Source organism: Myotis nattereri (assembly GCF_964212035.1).
Source record: "Myotis nattereri genome assembly, chromosome: 18".
Lineage (NCBI taxonomy): Eukaryota > Metazoa > Chordata > Mammalia > Chiroptera > Vespertilionidae > Myotis > Myotis nattereri.
In genome coordinates this window covers 32,000,332-32,016,406 of record NC_138093.1, presented here as the reverse complement: position 1 = coordinate 32,016,406, position 16,075 = coordinate 32,000,332, and the positions used below count along the sequence as shown (strand labels likewise).

The following is a 16,075-nucleotide window of genomic DNA, read 5'->3' as shown; positions in this document are numbered from 1 at the left end:
ACCTCCTGGAACCTTGTTTACTTAATCCATAACATGGGGATAATCGTCGTTTGCTGTGAGGTTTGAGTGAGATGTGATATATTCAGTGCTAAGCACTGGGCCTGTAACATACCTGATGTTCTGTACCTGCTTGTTATCTTTTCTTTGAACACACACTACCTTCTTATGCTGGTACCTCTCTGACTCACATGTGGCCTCATCCTGAGATGGAAGGACTAACTTCCCCATTTCACATAAAAATGCAGCTCAGAGCTCAGCCGGCATGGCTCAGTGGTTGAGCGTCAACCTATGAACCAGGAGGTCACGGTTCGATTCCTGGTTGGGGCACATGCCCAGGTTGTGCGCTTGATCCCCAGTGTGGGGTGTGCAGGAGGAGGCTGATCAGTGATTCTCTCTCACCATTGATGTTTCTATCTTTCTTTCCCTCTTCCTTTCTCTCTGAAATCAATAAAAATATATTTTTTAAAAAATGAACCTCAGAGACTTGTTCACTCTTAGAGCTCACTAAGGTGAGTGCCCCAAGCTGGGATCCTGAAATTCCAACTGGCTGTGCTGCTGGACTGTAGGTCCTGAGCAGGGAGGCACCTGGCCCGGGCACAGTGGGAAGAGGTGGGTCAGGGAGAGGTGTCAGAAAGGCCTGGCAAAGTAGAGGCAGCCCTGATGAGGAACAGGGTTACCACAGCCCTGTTCATGCCCCTGTGGATGGAGAGGCTGTCCCCAGAGAGGACAAAGTGGCCACTGAGCAGGTCACTTTGAAGTCTGCAAACCCATTGCTGCTGCTATGGCATTTCCTGACTTAGAAGCCCTTGACCGGCCAGTTAGCAGAACTGTCTTGTGAGCCTGGGGTTTAGTTGTTGCCTGCTGGTGTTTTGAACTCAGAGTTCCAAGTAGAATCTATAGAAGCAGAATACTCGGAAAGCGGTTTTCAACTCAAGTCAAGCAGACACAGCTTTTAGGAGTCCTGGCGTGTCTCCGCGGGAAGCTGTGTACATGCCCCAGGGAAGGCGTCGTTTTTCATTCTTCCACAGGTTCCCATCCTGTACCTCTGCTCTGTCCAGCATCCCCAGTCCCAGCTGTAGGGACTAGATTTAAACCTCCACCTGCCATGGCTTCCTAGGGTAGGAATCCTAGAAGACGGGAGTCTTACGCTGAGCAAACACACACTGAGCATTTGTCACTGTGCACACATGGGCCATGTCTAGCTCTCATGGGATGCTCAGGATGACCTTGAGAAAAGGGCATCCTTTCCCCCTGGCACAGATGGGGAACCTGGGGCCGAGAGAGGAACGGTAATTAGCCCGAGTCCACATTACTGTGAGTGAAAGAGACAGGACGTGACCCTGGCTTGTTAGAATCTAGAACGTGAGTCCTCAAACACCATGGCCTCTTCCACCCAGCACGGTACATAGCTCCAGGATCACTGGGGCTGTGGGAGGGAGACGGAGGTGAAGATGGCATCGCCCGTGCACTCAAGAGCTGCTTAAAAGTTGTCCCGCACCGCAAGGGAGGGTGCCGATGTGACAGCTTGGATGTGGCCATGTTTCTTTCAGCTCCAGGTGCACAGGCAGCCTCTGGGAACCGAGCCTAGAAGCTCAGCAGGGGAAAGGTCTATCTCTCAGCACTGAGAAAATGTGGCCTGGGTATGAGGAGAAAGAGGAAAACCCCCAAACCCGTCCTGGCTCAGTTTCTCTCCCCCAGTGTAAGCAGCATGGGCTTTCAGGCAGCGTCCGGGACAGGGAGCTGCAGCCTATGGATCTGAAGCCTTTGCAGGCCCTGCTGTGGCCTTGGTCTCCCTCCCGGTGTCCCTGCGGTGACCCTCAGGCGCAGGGAGAGGCTTATGGCAACCCTAGCTGTTTGAACTGTGGTGAGGCATGTGGCTCACAGTGAGGGTGGGGGTGGGGGTGGGGGTGGGGAGTGTTCTGGAGGAGGAGGCATCACACCCCACAGCGGCCTCAGTCACTGGGAAGAAAGAGATGTGTTTCAGCGTGAGCTCTGACATCAGACTCTCTTGGTTCAAATCCTGGCTCTTACTAGCTGACTCTTGGTCCATTTCTTTCCTTTATTTTTTCCAGCTTTATTGAGGTAAATTGACAAATAAGATTGTATCATATTGAAATCGTGATGCTGTGCTATACGCATACACAAGGCAAGGATTCCTTTCATTTAGTTCATTAACACACACAGCCTTCACCATACACATAGTGAGAACATGTAAGTTCTGCGCTGCTTGCAAATTTCAATTATACGACACGGTGTTATTAACTAAAGGCACCATGTTTTACATTAGATCCTCAGATCTTATTCATCTTCTAGTTGAATGTTTGTACCCTTGTACATACCTCTCCCTGGTTCCCCCAATCCCCAGCCCTGGTAACGACTCTTCTACTTCCTGTTTCTATGAGTTTGCCTTTTGTTTGTTTGTTTAAGATTCTACATATAAAGATATCATACAGTGTTTGTCTTAAAAACACAAAACACTTTGTGAATTGGCACATTTGTGCAGGGCCAGGCTATATATAGCCTGCATCATTTCAGTCTTAGTATAGGTGCTGTCGAAGTGAGCACTCTCGGTCCATTTCTTAACCTCACTGGGTCTTGGTTTTTTAATCTATAAAATTAGCATAATACTGGTGCTTACCTATCCGGGTTGTTGCAATGATTAAAAAAATAATTTCAGCCTGGCTGGCATGTCTCAGTATTTGAGCACTGACCTATGAACCAGGAAGTCACGGTTCAATTCCAGGTCAGGGCATATGCCCGGGTTGCGGTTTCGATCGATCCCCAATGTGGGGTGTGCAGGAGGCAGCCAATCAATGATTCTCTTTCATCCTTGATGTTTCTATCTCTCTCCCTCTCCCTTCCTCTGTGAAATCAATAAAAATATATTTAAAAAATAATCAATGCGTGCTCATCAAATTGGAGGTACCTTTGTCATTCTTGAGAGCATGATGGAATGTTGGTATTAACTGAACTGAGGGTAGCACCTGCCTGGCCCATAGGAGGCGCTGCACACGATGAATGAGGGTGAGCCTCCGGGAGAGTCCCCCTGCATCAGCCCAGCTCCTTCCTGAACTTCCTGCGCCAGCTGTGCACTTGAGTCCCCACGCTGGCCTCTCCCACCCACCCCAGGACCAGGGGAGCAGCTTTGAAAACCTTCTTTGTGCAAGGACGGGGCCAGAACCTGATTGGAAACAAGATCCCCATTTTCCAGGGAAACTGGTGGGACATTCCGCCTGCTGCTCTCCTGGGTCAGGTTCCACAGGCACTTCAAAGTCTCTGGGAGCCGGAGAAAACCGCGATGAGCCGGCAGCCACAGCGGATGCTCTGGTTGTAATAAAACAGGGATCCCCACAGGACTCCTTTGATGGCTCCCAGTGCTGCTTTCGGACCCTCGGCAGAGTTCCGCTGACAGAGGCAGTGTGTTATTCATGGCACAGCGGCCGCACGCTCCGATCTCGCCAGCCCCGGTCCTTCCCAGGGTCACGGACGGATCAAAACTCTACCCAGAAGCAGCCGCTTACCTTTCAGGTCCTGAGGGTTGTCGATGATGAAATTGCCGTTCCACACCACGGCAAAGTCCACGGCCAGGTTGCTGATGTCCATCCCGTCGTACTGGTACTGCGGGGGAGGGCAGAGGCACATGCTGGTGAGGTTATGACGGGGGGCAGGGATGCTGGGCGTCTCAGGGGACCGGGACTACAGCAGGAAAGAAGCTAGGGACCCTGGTTCCCTGGGCTGAGAAAGCAGCAGCGGGCCAATCCGAGGAACCCCATGTGCCGCTCAAATATCTCTGTGGCCCACCACCCTGGCTCCCAGTCACTAAGGCCAACAGGATCCAGGTCAAACCCCTTAGCTCGGCAGTCAGTGCCTTCCAGGTCCAAACCGACTCCTCCAACCTTCTCTTCCTCTGCTCTCCTCCAGAAGTCTGAGTCCACTTGACTGCAAACCGACTCGCCCACGTACTCCCCTCCCCCCCCCGCCCCCGTGCCTCCATTCCCTCCTCACAAGGAATGCCCCCCTCTCCCTATGACATGGTCCTTCCCCCCCTTTATCTTCCTGGTCTAGCTCAGACTCGCCTTCCCCAGGTGTCTTCTCTGACACCCCAGCCAGCCCTCCCCAGGCTCTCTGTCCCCTGGGGTTGGCAACTTCTGCCTTTAACCCAGGACTGCTTTGCACGGTTCCCCGTGCAAGTCTGCTCTCTCCAGAGGTGCATGTGCTGCCTGTAAACCCCAGAGCCTTGAGCAGAGCATGTGTGTAACACACGGTTGGCTGGGCCCTGCATGGTCCTTTCTTCCTGCACGTGAGCTTGACCTTGGTCAGCACTCTGCTAGGGAAGGGCCCAGAGCCTCACGGGCGATACCTGATCAGTGCTGCCACAAACGGCCTCCAGCTGTGGCCAGGAGTCGATTCTCTATGGTGCTGACCCCACAGAGGACATGTAACCCCCCCCCACACACACGTCAGAAATCGCCTCTCTCGGTGGCCCAGGCCCTGTGTCTTTGTGAAGGGGACCTCTGGGAACCCCCTCCGTGGGGACCGCCCCAGCCCTGGCCACTTAGCTCTCAGGGCATGTCCCCATCAGCCCTTTTGCCCGGAGCCCCTCCTGCCACCTTCTCCCTTTGTTGTTCCATTTCTTTCTTGTCCCAACTTCCCTTTGTGCTTGGCGGCCTTCCACCGATTACAAATTCCATCAAGCGCCTGTGACCCGGCAATCTGACAGCTCCCTGATAAGCGGCCCAGATCCTCTTTATCTCTCCCGGGCGAATTAGCTTCCCTCAACACCTTTGTCATGTCACCCCCATCTCCCGCTGACCTCCCACCTGCGGAGACAGGGAGTTGGCAGATAGAAGATCTTCTCCGGGCTGCTATTATAATTAAACACCTCGGGCTTGCTGTCTGGCCTTCGGAATTGGTTGAACCCTGGCTGCTCTTGAAACTCACGGCCTCCACTTCCTTCCTTCCCGCCTCCCCCCATCCCATCCTGCTTCCTGCTGGTCGCTCCCGTGCAGCGCCCTCCTGTTGGTTTATCCACTCCACGAACGGGGACGGGGTTTGCAGGGTCTGACCGGCTTTGGCTGAAGTTTCGCCAAAGTCCTCGAGAGGCACCCATCCAACTCAGAAAGGGCACAGAGCACTCCAGCTCCTCTGACACCATCGCCTGATCTGTGCTTGCCGAGGGGCCGGCGTGCATGCCTACTCCTCTGTCCCCTGCCTCTGGGATCGGCCTGTGGACCTGGGAGGTTCTGGAAGCTGGGGCAGGCCAGGCTGAGGCCTTGGCAGGGGTGAGAGAAGCCCGGCTCCCAGCAGGGCCCAGGCCCGAGTCCTCTTACCGAGCTGTTCTGGCACTGGACGCTGGAGCTGTTGAAGCGCAGGGCGGGGACCCGGTGGACGGCCCCCTGGATGCTGAGGACACACTCATAACCTCGCTGGCCAGACTGAGGCTGGGGCAGGTTTCGAGCCTTAAGGGTGATGGGCTTTACTTCCCCGACGGGTATCAAGATCTCCTCCGTGGGCACCAGCTGGGGACAGTCCTGGAGGAGCAAGCAGAGAGGTTCCGTCTGTCCGGCTCACGCCTTCCTGCTCACCTGAGCCAGGGCAGAGGACAGGGCCTGATGCCAGGCCCAGACCCTCTGGTGTCCAGGTGGGCTGCCCAGGAGAAAGACATGCCTCTCTCAAGGGGCATGTGGAGTCAGCAGGGAAAATGAAATCGATCTCTTAACTCCCCGCCTTGACACTGTTATTCCTAACCCACAAGTTGTCCTGGATCTGGAATGTGTGAAACCCTTTAGGAATTAATTTCCAGGCACTGGTGTGGCAGCTTGCGGATTTTATCTCCCGAGACACAGGATGAAAGAGGCTCCATGCGCCCCTGCCTCCAACCTGGAACCCCCACCTCTCGGTTCCACTCATCTCCCCAGCCGCTTGCACAGTCCCCGCCTGAGGCAGTCTGTTATCAGCGGCCTCAGCTCCCAGCTCCCACTGCGGCCTTTCCAGGAGGCTGGTCAGCCTCCCAGCAATGCTCTAAACACTGGCTCTGGCCTTTTATCTCATTTCATTACCAGGCCCTGCATGGATGCCGCGTTGCTTTGAGAACAAAACTGAAACACACACACACACACACACACACACACACACACACACACACACACAGGTCTTGATGGGGAGAGGCTCTGAGAAGGATCCTGAGAAAGGAAGTGGTTGCTTTTCCTCATTTCTCTTCCTAGATGTTGCTTCTCCAGCTCCCCGCAGCCCCGATCCCCTGTCCACTTTCTCCCTCTCCAAGGAAGATAGAGTCCAGAAGCCTCGCTCCGTGAGGACCTGGCTGTCACCTCCCCCTGCAACCATTTCCTGTTTCCAGGGATCAACTAGGAAAATTCTGGAAGATGGTGCCTCTCTCCCTATCCCCTTCCCGTCTGCTGCGGTTCGCAGAGGGAGCGTTGGGGAGTCCGTGGGGTTGATGTCCTTACCCTGCAGAGGGAGCTACTGGCATTGAGTGCCTGGGGGCACAGTCACATGCAATACATTGTCCTAATGCTGGCGGCGAGCCTTAAGGCCCAACACTGCTCAACAGGCAACGGTTAGCAATGCACAGCCTTAAAGGGAACGGGGAGAGCTGGGCTTAGGCAGGCTCTTCCTCTCTCTGGGCCTCAGATGCAGGCCCTTCACAACCTGGCCCCTGCCTACCTCTTTCGCTGCGGGTTCTTGTGCATCAGGGTCCAGCCATGTGAGCTTACGATTAGTTCTGAGGGGCCAGCCTTACTCATCCACCTCTGGTCCTTGGAAGGTACTTTTCTCTCTATGGGAAACACTCACTCCTACCCCCACCCCCCAATCTTCCTCCTGGCCCACCTTTAGCTAATTGCCTCTAATTAGTCTGCAAACTCAGCATCTCCTTCTTTTTCTTAAAAATAATTTTTATTGTTTTCAGAGAGAAAGGAAGAGGGAGAGATAGAAACATCAATGATGAGAGAGAATCATTGACTGGCTACCTCCTGCACACCTCCCGCTGGGAATCAAGCCCTCAATCCAGGCATGTGCCCTGACCAGGAATCGAACTGTGACCTCCTCCTGGTTCATAGGTCAACGCTCAACCACTGAGCCACACTGACGGGGCAGCATCTCCTGCTTTGGGAAGCTGTCCGTGACCCTCTCCCTGCACTGGCCTCCAGGCTGGGTTACGGATATCCTCCCCTGATCGCATCTAGCCCTCAGGATTGGGTTGTGGTTGGCTTGCCTTTCTCACTGGTCTGTGAGCCTTGAGGATCAGGCTCTGTGTCCCCAGTCTATACCCCAGTTCCTGACAGGTAGTGGATGCCTGGTCATTGCTTCTGGGAGGGTAAATGAAAAATGAGAAAACAAAGCATCAGACAAAAAGATCTCTAACTTTCCTTCTAGATCTTATTTCTAGATTCTTTACAGAGGCGGGGACAGCCCTGCCTTCTGGACATCAAGACACCTGAGAGGGAGTTTGATTCCCAAAGCTGGGTTGGAAGTGGTCATTGTTTCTAGAATCACACAATTACCAACTTGGCATGCCCGTGTCTATTAAGAAATCTGAGGATTTACGAAAAGCTGGACCCAGGGGAAATTTCCCATGGAAACCTATCTAGGAGGCCTGCAGGAAGCTCCAGGTGCTGATCCTGGCCTGCGGGCCAGCTGCATGCGAGGACCCAAGCAGGCGAGGTTTCCACGAGAGCCGGGGTCACAGGGCGACCCCAGACAGAGGGGTCCCTGTTCAGAAGCCAGTCACTCAAGCTGCCAACTCATAAACTTGCTCTTTGCCGAGTTTTCACCTTCATTCCCTGCGGGTACTCTTGACAGAGTCTTTCATATATTTATAGCCAAGAAAAAAATAAACACCACTTTAGGGAAACCCAGGCATCCTATGGAAAAGGAGGTACTGCTTCCTGTGAGTGGCTAAAAAAAAATCCCCATCGAGTCTAATAAATTGGAATGTTAATTTAGACTAGAAATGAGGCTGAGGTACAGTGTGTGTGTGTGTGTGTGTGTGTGTGTGTGTGTGTGTGTGTGAGGGGGGGGGGTGTGCGGAATAAATCTTCAGACTGGAACTAGTTGACACATTGTAAATGATGGCCATTGTTTTTCATCTCTAATGAGCCCAGAGAACAAATTCAAATTTCAGTAGCAGAGCGTTAAAGATATGCTTTTGGAAGTAAAATGTCTTGGGTTAGTAAACAGGACTGTAGAATCCTTTTAACTTTGACAAAAATAGATACTTATATAGGGATTTGTTTTATTATGTGTAATATTATAGATGCACACACGTGTACACATCCTTGCTCTTTGTCTGGGCTAAATCTGATTCAGTTTGGAGATTAAAGAATCAAAAGAAGAGATTTTATGAGGGCTCTTAGGAGTTTGTTTGTTTTTTCTTAAGAAATTCTAAACATTTTACAAAAATTCCTTATGGTCTGCTGTTTCAGACCTTCTGGCACTACATTTAAAGACAATGATCAGGGGCTTCCCAAATGCCCAAACGGGCTCCAAGATTGCCCCAGGAGACAAGGATGTCTTAGGCTTTTGCTTGTGTATTTGGCTGCTTCTCTCAGGCCATAGAGAGTAGGATTCGTACTGCTAGTCTCTCGAGCAAAAGAAAAATATGGTTGGTGGCCAGGTACACTGCCTCCTTGGGAAACAGGGGAAGACAGTGACCTCTGGGGCTGGGAGATGCTCTGGAGGATGCAGCACCGAGGGGGCAGCGAGTTGTGGGTGGAAATCAGTGGCCAGGGCTGAAGGCAGGCGCAGTGGAGCGGGTGGCCCAGAAAGTTGCCAAATTGTCGGAAATGCAATACCTCTGGGACTTGAGGAAGGTGATGGCTTTCATCAACTACAAGGAGGCCTCTCCAACCTGTTTGCTTCTGTGAGCACACACACACACACACACACACACACAGTTCTTGTCCTAATAACAAGAGACAAAAAACCATGCCATGCTTCTTCTTCCGTGGGATGTAAGGACTGTCGTTAACATCAATAAAATGCCCATTGCTACTACTGACCCCCTGAGCGTGGCCTGGCCTCTCTAGGTCATCTTATTCTTCTGTTTATAGGCAGCAGCATCACCTCCTTAGCAGCCACCCGAGTTGCCATCGGCATGAACAGATGTATCTGGGAATACCCCCAGGGGCACGGGGAGCCGGGAGGAGGCAACAGGAGCACAGGGAGGGCAGGACCCTGGCACAGGAGCCCCATGGTCTTAGGGTGGCATTGCCCTCCCGTTTAGCTGTGCATCGCCAGCGTTCAGTGCTGGGGACCCTCCGCCCGCCGAGACGACTTCTCCCACGTGAAAATGGCATTATCTTCACCCACCGGACTTCAAAGAGCGAGAGCAGCCAGCATCCTGGGCAGCTAATCGGATTTATTTGGTTCTATCTTTCCCCTGGGGCAGGGCATAAAGAAGATATTTATGTATCTACATCTAACTAGGCCTGGCTTAGCCATGGAGGGAGATGAGCTTTTAAAGCTGAAAGCCATACATACTCCCGTGCACTCCGCTTGCTAACACCATGTCGCAGCTGGATCCAGCCCGGGGAGGCGGAGATTTGGGGGCTCCTGTCAGAGATCCACTGTGCTCTAAGCCAGGAGGTGAGGGTGGGGTGGGGGGGGGTAGTTCAAGAGATGGTTCAACTGCAATTCCGTTTCCTCATCTAGAAAATGGGGCTGATAATGACAAGAGCATGCATGAAAGGGTATAAAAGTATGTCATAAATGGTAATACATGGGATGAACAAGGTTAATATTATTCCTGTGTATTTCTCTCATGTGTATACCTAAACCTCAGTTTATTTTTCCATAATAGAGTCCATTTCATAGAGTAAATGAGAGATACAGATATTTAAAATATTGCTTGTATAGTAAGCACTCAATAAATGTTTACTGCGGTGTTTCCATTTTTGCACCGCATTCGCTCCAGAAGAGCGGTTCCTTGTTGTCAAGTCCCTGCATGGAGGTGGGCCACCAGCCCTCTGGAAGGAAGTGGGCAGACCTACCGCACAGGCTGGTGGCTCTCACTGGGTGTGGCACTACTGACCCACCTTCCAGGGGCAGTTTCTCCATCCACGGAGAAGGGTCCCTCACAGCCTGAACCCTTAGGACCGACAGCCACGGGCCAGACTGAGTGTGGCTTCAGTGTGGCTGTGGCCATGCAGACAGACACGCTAACTGGCCCTGGTTTTCTGTAGAAAGCATACTGCACTCAGCTTTTTTTGGACGCTTGAGTTCTCTGTAGCCTTGGGCAAAAATCCTGAATTTGTAGCATCTTGGTTACTATATGTGTCAAATATGAATTATGTGAAACTGCAGGTCTGTTGCGAGAATCAATTGAGATGCCATATGTCAGTGGTTCTCAATCTTCGGGCTAACCTGGGCTGAGGCCCAAGAATTTGAATTTCTAACAAGTTCCCAGGTGCTGTGGCTGCTGCTCTGTACCCCCCATCCCGCCCCTCCCCCCAACACACACACGCTGAGAGCTCCTGTCACATGTGAGAGAACTACAAATGTGTAACGCATTCGTGTTGCCATGTAAATCAACGGAGCTACTCAATTATATGTTGTTTCTAGGATGCACAGACCTAAAATTTTGGGGGTGCCTTACTGGAAGTATAAGAGATATTCTAGGAACCCCAAAGAGGCACCTTCGGGGTTTCCAGTCTCCAGAAGAACCTGAGGCCTGTCAGAGAACCTAGTAGAGTCAGGGAAACCTCTCCCAAGCTGGACACGTGCACCTTTACTGCCCCACATTTTCAGGAATGAGATTCCCATAAGCAGAGCTCTGGACAGAGAGAGCAGGGTGCGGGGGGCGGGGGGCGCTATGTGCTGGGATGGGCTGCACAGCGGCCAGGCCTGACAACCCGCTGGGAGCCTGCACCTTATTTCCCTTCCTGAGAAAAATCAGGGGCTAATGGAGTCTGGGCTTCCCTCACCGGCCCATCCCAGGACCCTGCGGCCTTGCATATGAGCAGGAAGAGAGGGGTCCGCCCCATTCCCGCTGGGGAAGACTAGGGAAGGTGGGAGGTGCAGGCGGACAAAGGCACCTCTCCTACTCCAGGGAACCGACCTTAAGGAGAAAAAGCCAAACTAAAAGGCGATGGGAAGCCTCTGGGTGGACCCCAGGCCTCTTTCCGTATTAATTCAATCCTGAGATGCAAGGGGTGGAGGGCCAAAGCTTCCCTCAGGCCCAGCTCTCTGGACGCCTGGACCTCAGGCCTGAATCTCAGCCCCGGGGCTGCGAGGGAGCTGTGTTCCAGCGGCTTCTAAAAGGCCGAGGGAGACCGGCATGCTTCCAATTAGCCTTCTGGGGCCCAGCCCCCCGGCCTCCACACCAGGCAGTTTATTTGTCTTGCTCTGTGACACTCCTGCCCTCGCTCCAGCTGCTGGCGGTTGCTGGCTTGGCTTTGGGTTTCTCCTGCCCGAGGGGGAGCCCCTAGGAGCAAATGCAGCAGCTGTTCCTTCTTGTCCAGAGCTGGCTCTCTCTCTCTCTCTCTCTCTCTCTCTCTCTCTCTCTCTCTCTCTCTCTCTCCTTCTCTCTCCCTCCCCTCCCCTGCCCTGTGGTCTATCTCCATTTATTCTCTTAAGGAACTTAGCAGTTTAGAAGTGGCCAATGTCTTAAGGAACTTAGCAGTTTAGAAGTGGCCAATGCGAAGGTCAGTCTCTGAGACTATTTTGATCCTTTGCTGCCTGCGCAGGTCTTCCAGTGGCTTCTGCACTTCCTGGCCGCCCACCTCCCAGCCTTCCCATTCTTCCATTAACTCCCAAGCTGGGGTAACCAGCCCACTCCATTCCCTGGGGCTCTCAGGCCTCTCCTACCAGTGAGAAGACAGGCCTGAGAGCAGTTTCAGCTCCTGCAGAATCCCGGGCTGGGATGGATTCCCAGGGCCCACTAAGACCAGTACACTGCTTACTGACCAGTAAGTCAAAGCCCAGCAACGGGCTGGAGGAGACACCTTTTCTCAAAGGTTTTCAAGCAACTAGGTATCCCATCATGAGGCACCTGGGGGTGGGTCTGCCTTAAATCCCCTTGGGCACCGTCTATGTTTCTCTTATATAACAGGCGAATTCCATTTTTCTGGCTGAATATAACACATATTGCTTCAGAAACTTAGAGTTCAAGGCCAAGAGTATGTGTTTGGGAAACCTTTCAAAGGCCTACTTTCTTTTTTATTTTAATTCAAAAAATGTTTTTAGCTTTATTGAGGTGTAATTGACAAATAAAATTGTAAGATATTTAAGGTGCACACCATGATGATTACACACACACACACACACACACACACACACATATATATATATATATATATATATATATATATATATATATATATGCCTGCTTTCTCATGTTTATCCAGAACATCTTTCAAGATTAGGAGACACATGAGACTCTATTTCTTGATATATTAGACACATAGATCCAAGGAACCCTTTCTATCAATGGCATTTGGGTAGAGTGGTCCTTGGTCCGTCCATTCTTTCAGGCATGGATTCCACAAACATTCACTGAAGAAGGCACGGAGGACTTAAAGGTAAGATGTAACCTTTGCCTTCAAGGATCTTGTGGTTTAGTGCAAGAGGGAGACATGTACAGAGAGGCTATAGCAATAAGTGCAAATGCTACTTGTCACCTACTTATGTTTGTGGATTTCTAAAAGGTAGACTAAGAGAGGATGGTTAGCCCTAGCCAGTTGGGCTCAGTGGATAGAGTGCGGACTGAAGGGCCCCAGGTTCGGTCCCAGTCAAGGGCATATACCTCAGTTGCAGACTTGACCCCTGGCCTTGGTCGGGGCCTATGTAGGAGGCAACCAATCAATGTGTCTCTCTCACATTGATGTTTCTCTCTCTCTGTCTTTCCCTGTCCCTTCCACTCTCTCTAAAAGTCAATGGAAAAATATCCTCGCTTGAGGATTACAAGGAAAAAAAAAGGGGGGGATATATGTATATATGCACATGTGCATATGTGTGAATGCATAAAGTCTCTGTAGTTGTTCAAATGCAACCACTGACTACCCACAGGTATGAAAAACACTGGGAAGGGAAAGGGTAGTTGACCAAGCAGGCTTCATTGTTCTAAGGCATAGCGTGAATATGTAAGAAAGTTAACATCAGTGAATAATCATTGGATGGAATATTCATAGACAGAGAGGCAATTGGTTTTTTTCACTGTTTTGATAACCAAGGTGGGTCAGGCCTTAGGGATGAAACATTGACTACATAATAAAATGGGACTTTTAGCAAGGCCTGGTTCTTTTCACTCACTGAATTTCTCTCTCTATAGGCCACCCACCCAGTCATACATCAGAGTCAGAGAATCATTGAATTTCACACTTGGAAGAGAAGCTGGCATGAAAGAATGGTTGCGAGTGAATGTTCTATTGAACTAGACTATGTCTGCAGCCAAGCAAAGGGCTTACACTCAAAGAATAAACGCCATTCACTGCACTTTTCTAGACCATGGAGTCTGTTTGGTGGGATATGTTTCCTCTAAGCTTTCAGCCTCAACCTTCAGTTCCCTTCAAGCTTTTGAATTCATAGAGTCTTGGGAGTCTAGTAGCTACAGCGCACTTCTCTGCCTCAGGAAACCACTTTCTGAACTTTATAATAACAGGGCGTTCTAACATGTAGAATCTCTGGAAGAAGACCAAGATGGGCCAGAGCCAGGAGATGGCCAAGCTGCTGGATTGACCATCTGAAAGGGAGGGCCACTCAGATTCACTGGGAACAATGCCAGGCCAAGGTGATCCCCATTTACCTCTGAAATATTGATCCGGCCCTCCTGGAAGGAGCAGGTGGTGGGGTCGTGAGTGCAGAGGTTGCGGTACTTGCACCAATGGCAGCGGAAGGCGCTGTTGACACAAGACAGGCACCTGCAAGGACAAAGACAGTCAGGGGCAAAGAGAAGGACGCAGAGAGAGAGGATAAGGGCACCAGCCAGCCTATGTATCCTGATGTTAGTCTGTGATTATAGTCTTATTCTTAGGAGAGTATACTGGGGCAGCCCCTAGCACTGATAATTGTGGATTCTCCTTCTAAGCTATTTACAGGACGAGAGAATTGAAAAAAATTAAATGAGTCCAGAGTGGAAATATTGTAACTTATGAAGCAGAGGTGTGCTAGAGCGGGCCTGTATAAGTTCATGAGAGCTGGTTATTTATATCCTCAGGAATTTTGCAAGTGGGTTGATAGCTTGAAATCAGCCACAGGGAGTATTTACACCACAGGAATTGGCAAACACTAATATGAGTCACCCCCCCCTCCCACCCCTCCCCTCCGGATTGCTGGTGGTTAAACATTTCTTCTAGGACAGGCAAATTCCACTTTTCTGGCTGAATATAACAGATTGCTTCAGAAACTAAGAGTTCAAGGCCAAGAGAGTGTGTTTGGGAAACCCTTCAAAGGCCTACTTATAAGACAAATAGGCTGAAAGAGCACTGGGGTAGAAACTGGGCAGCTCTGATTCCAGTCTTGCCTCTGCCTCTGCCACTGGGGTCACCCCGAGTCAGTCACTCCACCTTCTGAATAGGAATTTCTTCATCTGTCTGTAATCAAACTTTCCTGGCTCCTCCACAGGGATTTTAGCATCAAACCAGAGAATGCATAGGAAATGGTTTTGAAAAACACAATGCTAAATGTATTATTTTCAAGCCCTTAAATGACCTGTTATTTCAAACTCTCAAATCATATTTGTTAATGATTGGTTCACATCACTTGTGTTCCTGAGCGTTGGGAGTTAAACAGTATTAAATGGAAACGTTGGCTCTCCAAGTAGCCAGGCATAGGTGGCAATAGGCTGTGTGGCTCATGCATTTTTGCCAGGGCGAGCGCTTCCCTCCCTGCTGTTGTACCTGCAGGATATGCATATTATTTTGGCGCTCTGTGTTTGACCGGACCATTATAATGGGAATGGATTCTGTAACCTGGGGTTGGTCTTCCTGCCCCTCCACAGCTTCCCTAGTCTAGCCTTTCATGACCGGACAACCTGGAAGGGACATGGCTGGTCTGCAGTCTGGCACCACCTGGTGGGGGCTCTCATTACACTTGGGTGGATGGGGCTCCATCCCTGGGGGCCATTGGCTGTGTGTTGGGTGCGTTAGCCAACTGCATTCATCTCCCCCTTGGCAATCATTTGTTTCACCTCCCGATATGCCCAAAGTGACTTCATTTATGAGCTTAGGCCAGATTGACTGATTCTTGCTAACACCTTACGATTCAGCAAGTAAATAATGACAATGGTCCAAGGATGATGACATGGGGTCTAAGCCTGGCTCTTCCACTGACTAATTTTGTGCCTTTGAAGCACTTGTCCTCCGCAAGCCTCAGTTTCTCACACTAAAAGGAGAGATTGAACTTGGTTCTGTGACTTGTTACTATGAATGCCAAGAGAGCTAGTTTTTGGTCATAAAAGGATGGAACCCGTTCTGTCAAGGAGACCCGCTTTTTTGTCTTCCCTAAGACTTTGCTTGGGACAGCATCTCTGTTGCCATAGCAATGCATGGTTGAAAGTGGTGACATCACACTGGACTGCCATGGAGGTGAGAATGCGCTCACAAACAGTGGGTTCCATCACCACTGTGTTGGAGTCTGAGAAGAAGGTTGGGAGGTTCTTTTCCCAAGATGCTCGCATTTCCCAGAACAGGGATAGCTGGGATTAGAATGCAGTGGTTAGTGGGCAATGTTGTCTGTTTTGACTTCAGCCCTATTGCCCTGGCTCCTCCCCCCGGACCATTTTTAACACTGTCCTTTCTCAGCACATCTGTTGTCTTGTCCCAATGGGGCTCAGCCATGTCTCCTTCCTTAACTAATGTGGAGGCCCTAGAACTCTAGCAGATGATTCTAAATCATTAAAATCAAGAGCAGGGAAGGGAGAATGAAGACTGGTTCATTGGTCTATTTCAGTGGTCTGCAAACTGCAGCTGGCGAGCCACATGCGGCTCTTTGGCCCCTTGAGTGTGGCTCTTCCACAAAATACCACGTGCAGGCGCGCATGTACAGTGCGACTGAAACTTCGTGGCCCATGCGCAGAAGTCGGTATTTTGTGGAAGAGCCACACTCAAGGGGCCAAAGA

General features: G+C 50.8%; 1 protein-coding gene across 1 annotated transcript in view; it reads right to left on the bottom strand.

Moving 5' to 3' along the window:
• Nucleotides 1-16,075, bottom strand: part of PLXNA2 (plexin A2) — a 210,138-nt gene that overhangs the window by 53,615 nt on the left and 140,448 nt on the right. The window contains exons 9-11 of the mRNA XM_081112157.1: nt 13,763-13,877; nt 5,331-5,531; nt 3,522-3,618 (exon numbers count right to left, since the gene is read on the bottom strand). Of these exons, the coding sequence (XP_080968283.1) occupies nt 3,522-3,618; nt 5,331-5,531; nt 13,763-13,877 (413 nt within the window). The remainder of the gene's footprint in view (nt 1-3,521; nt 3,619-5,330; nt 5,532-13,762; nt 13,878-16,075) is intronic.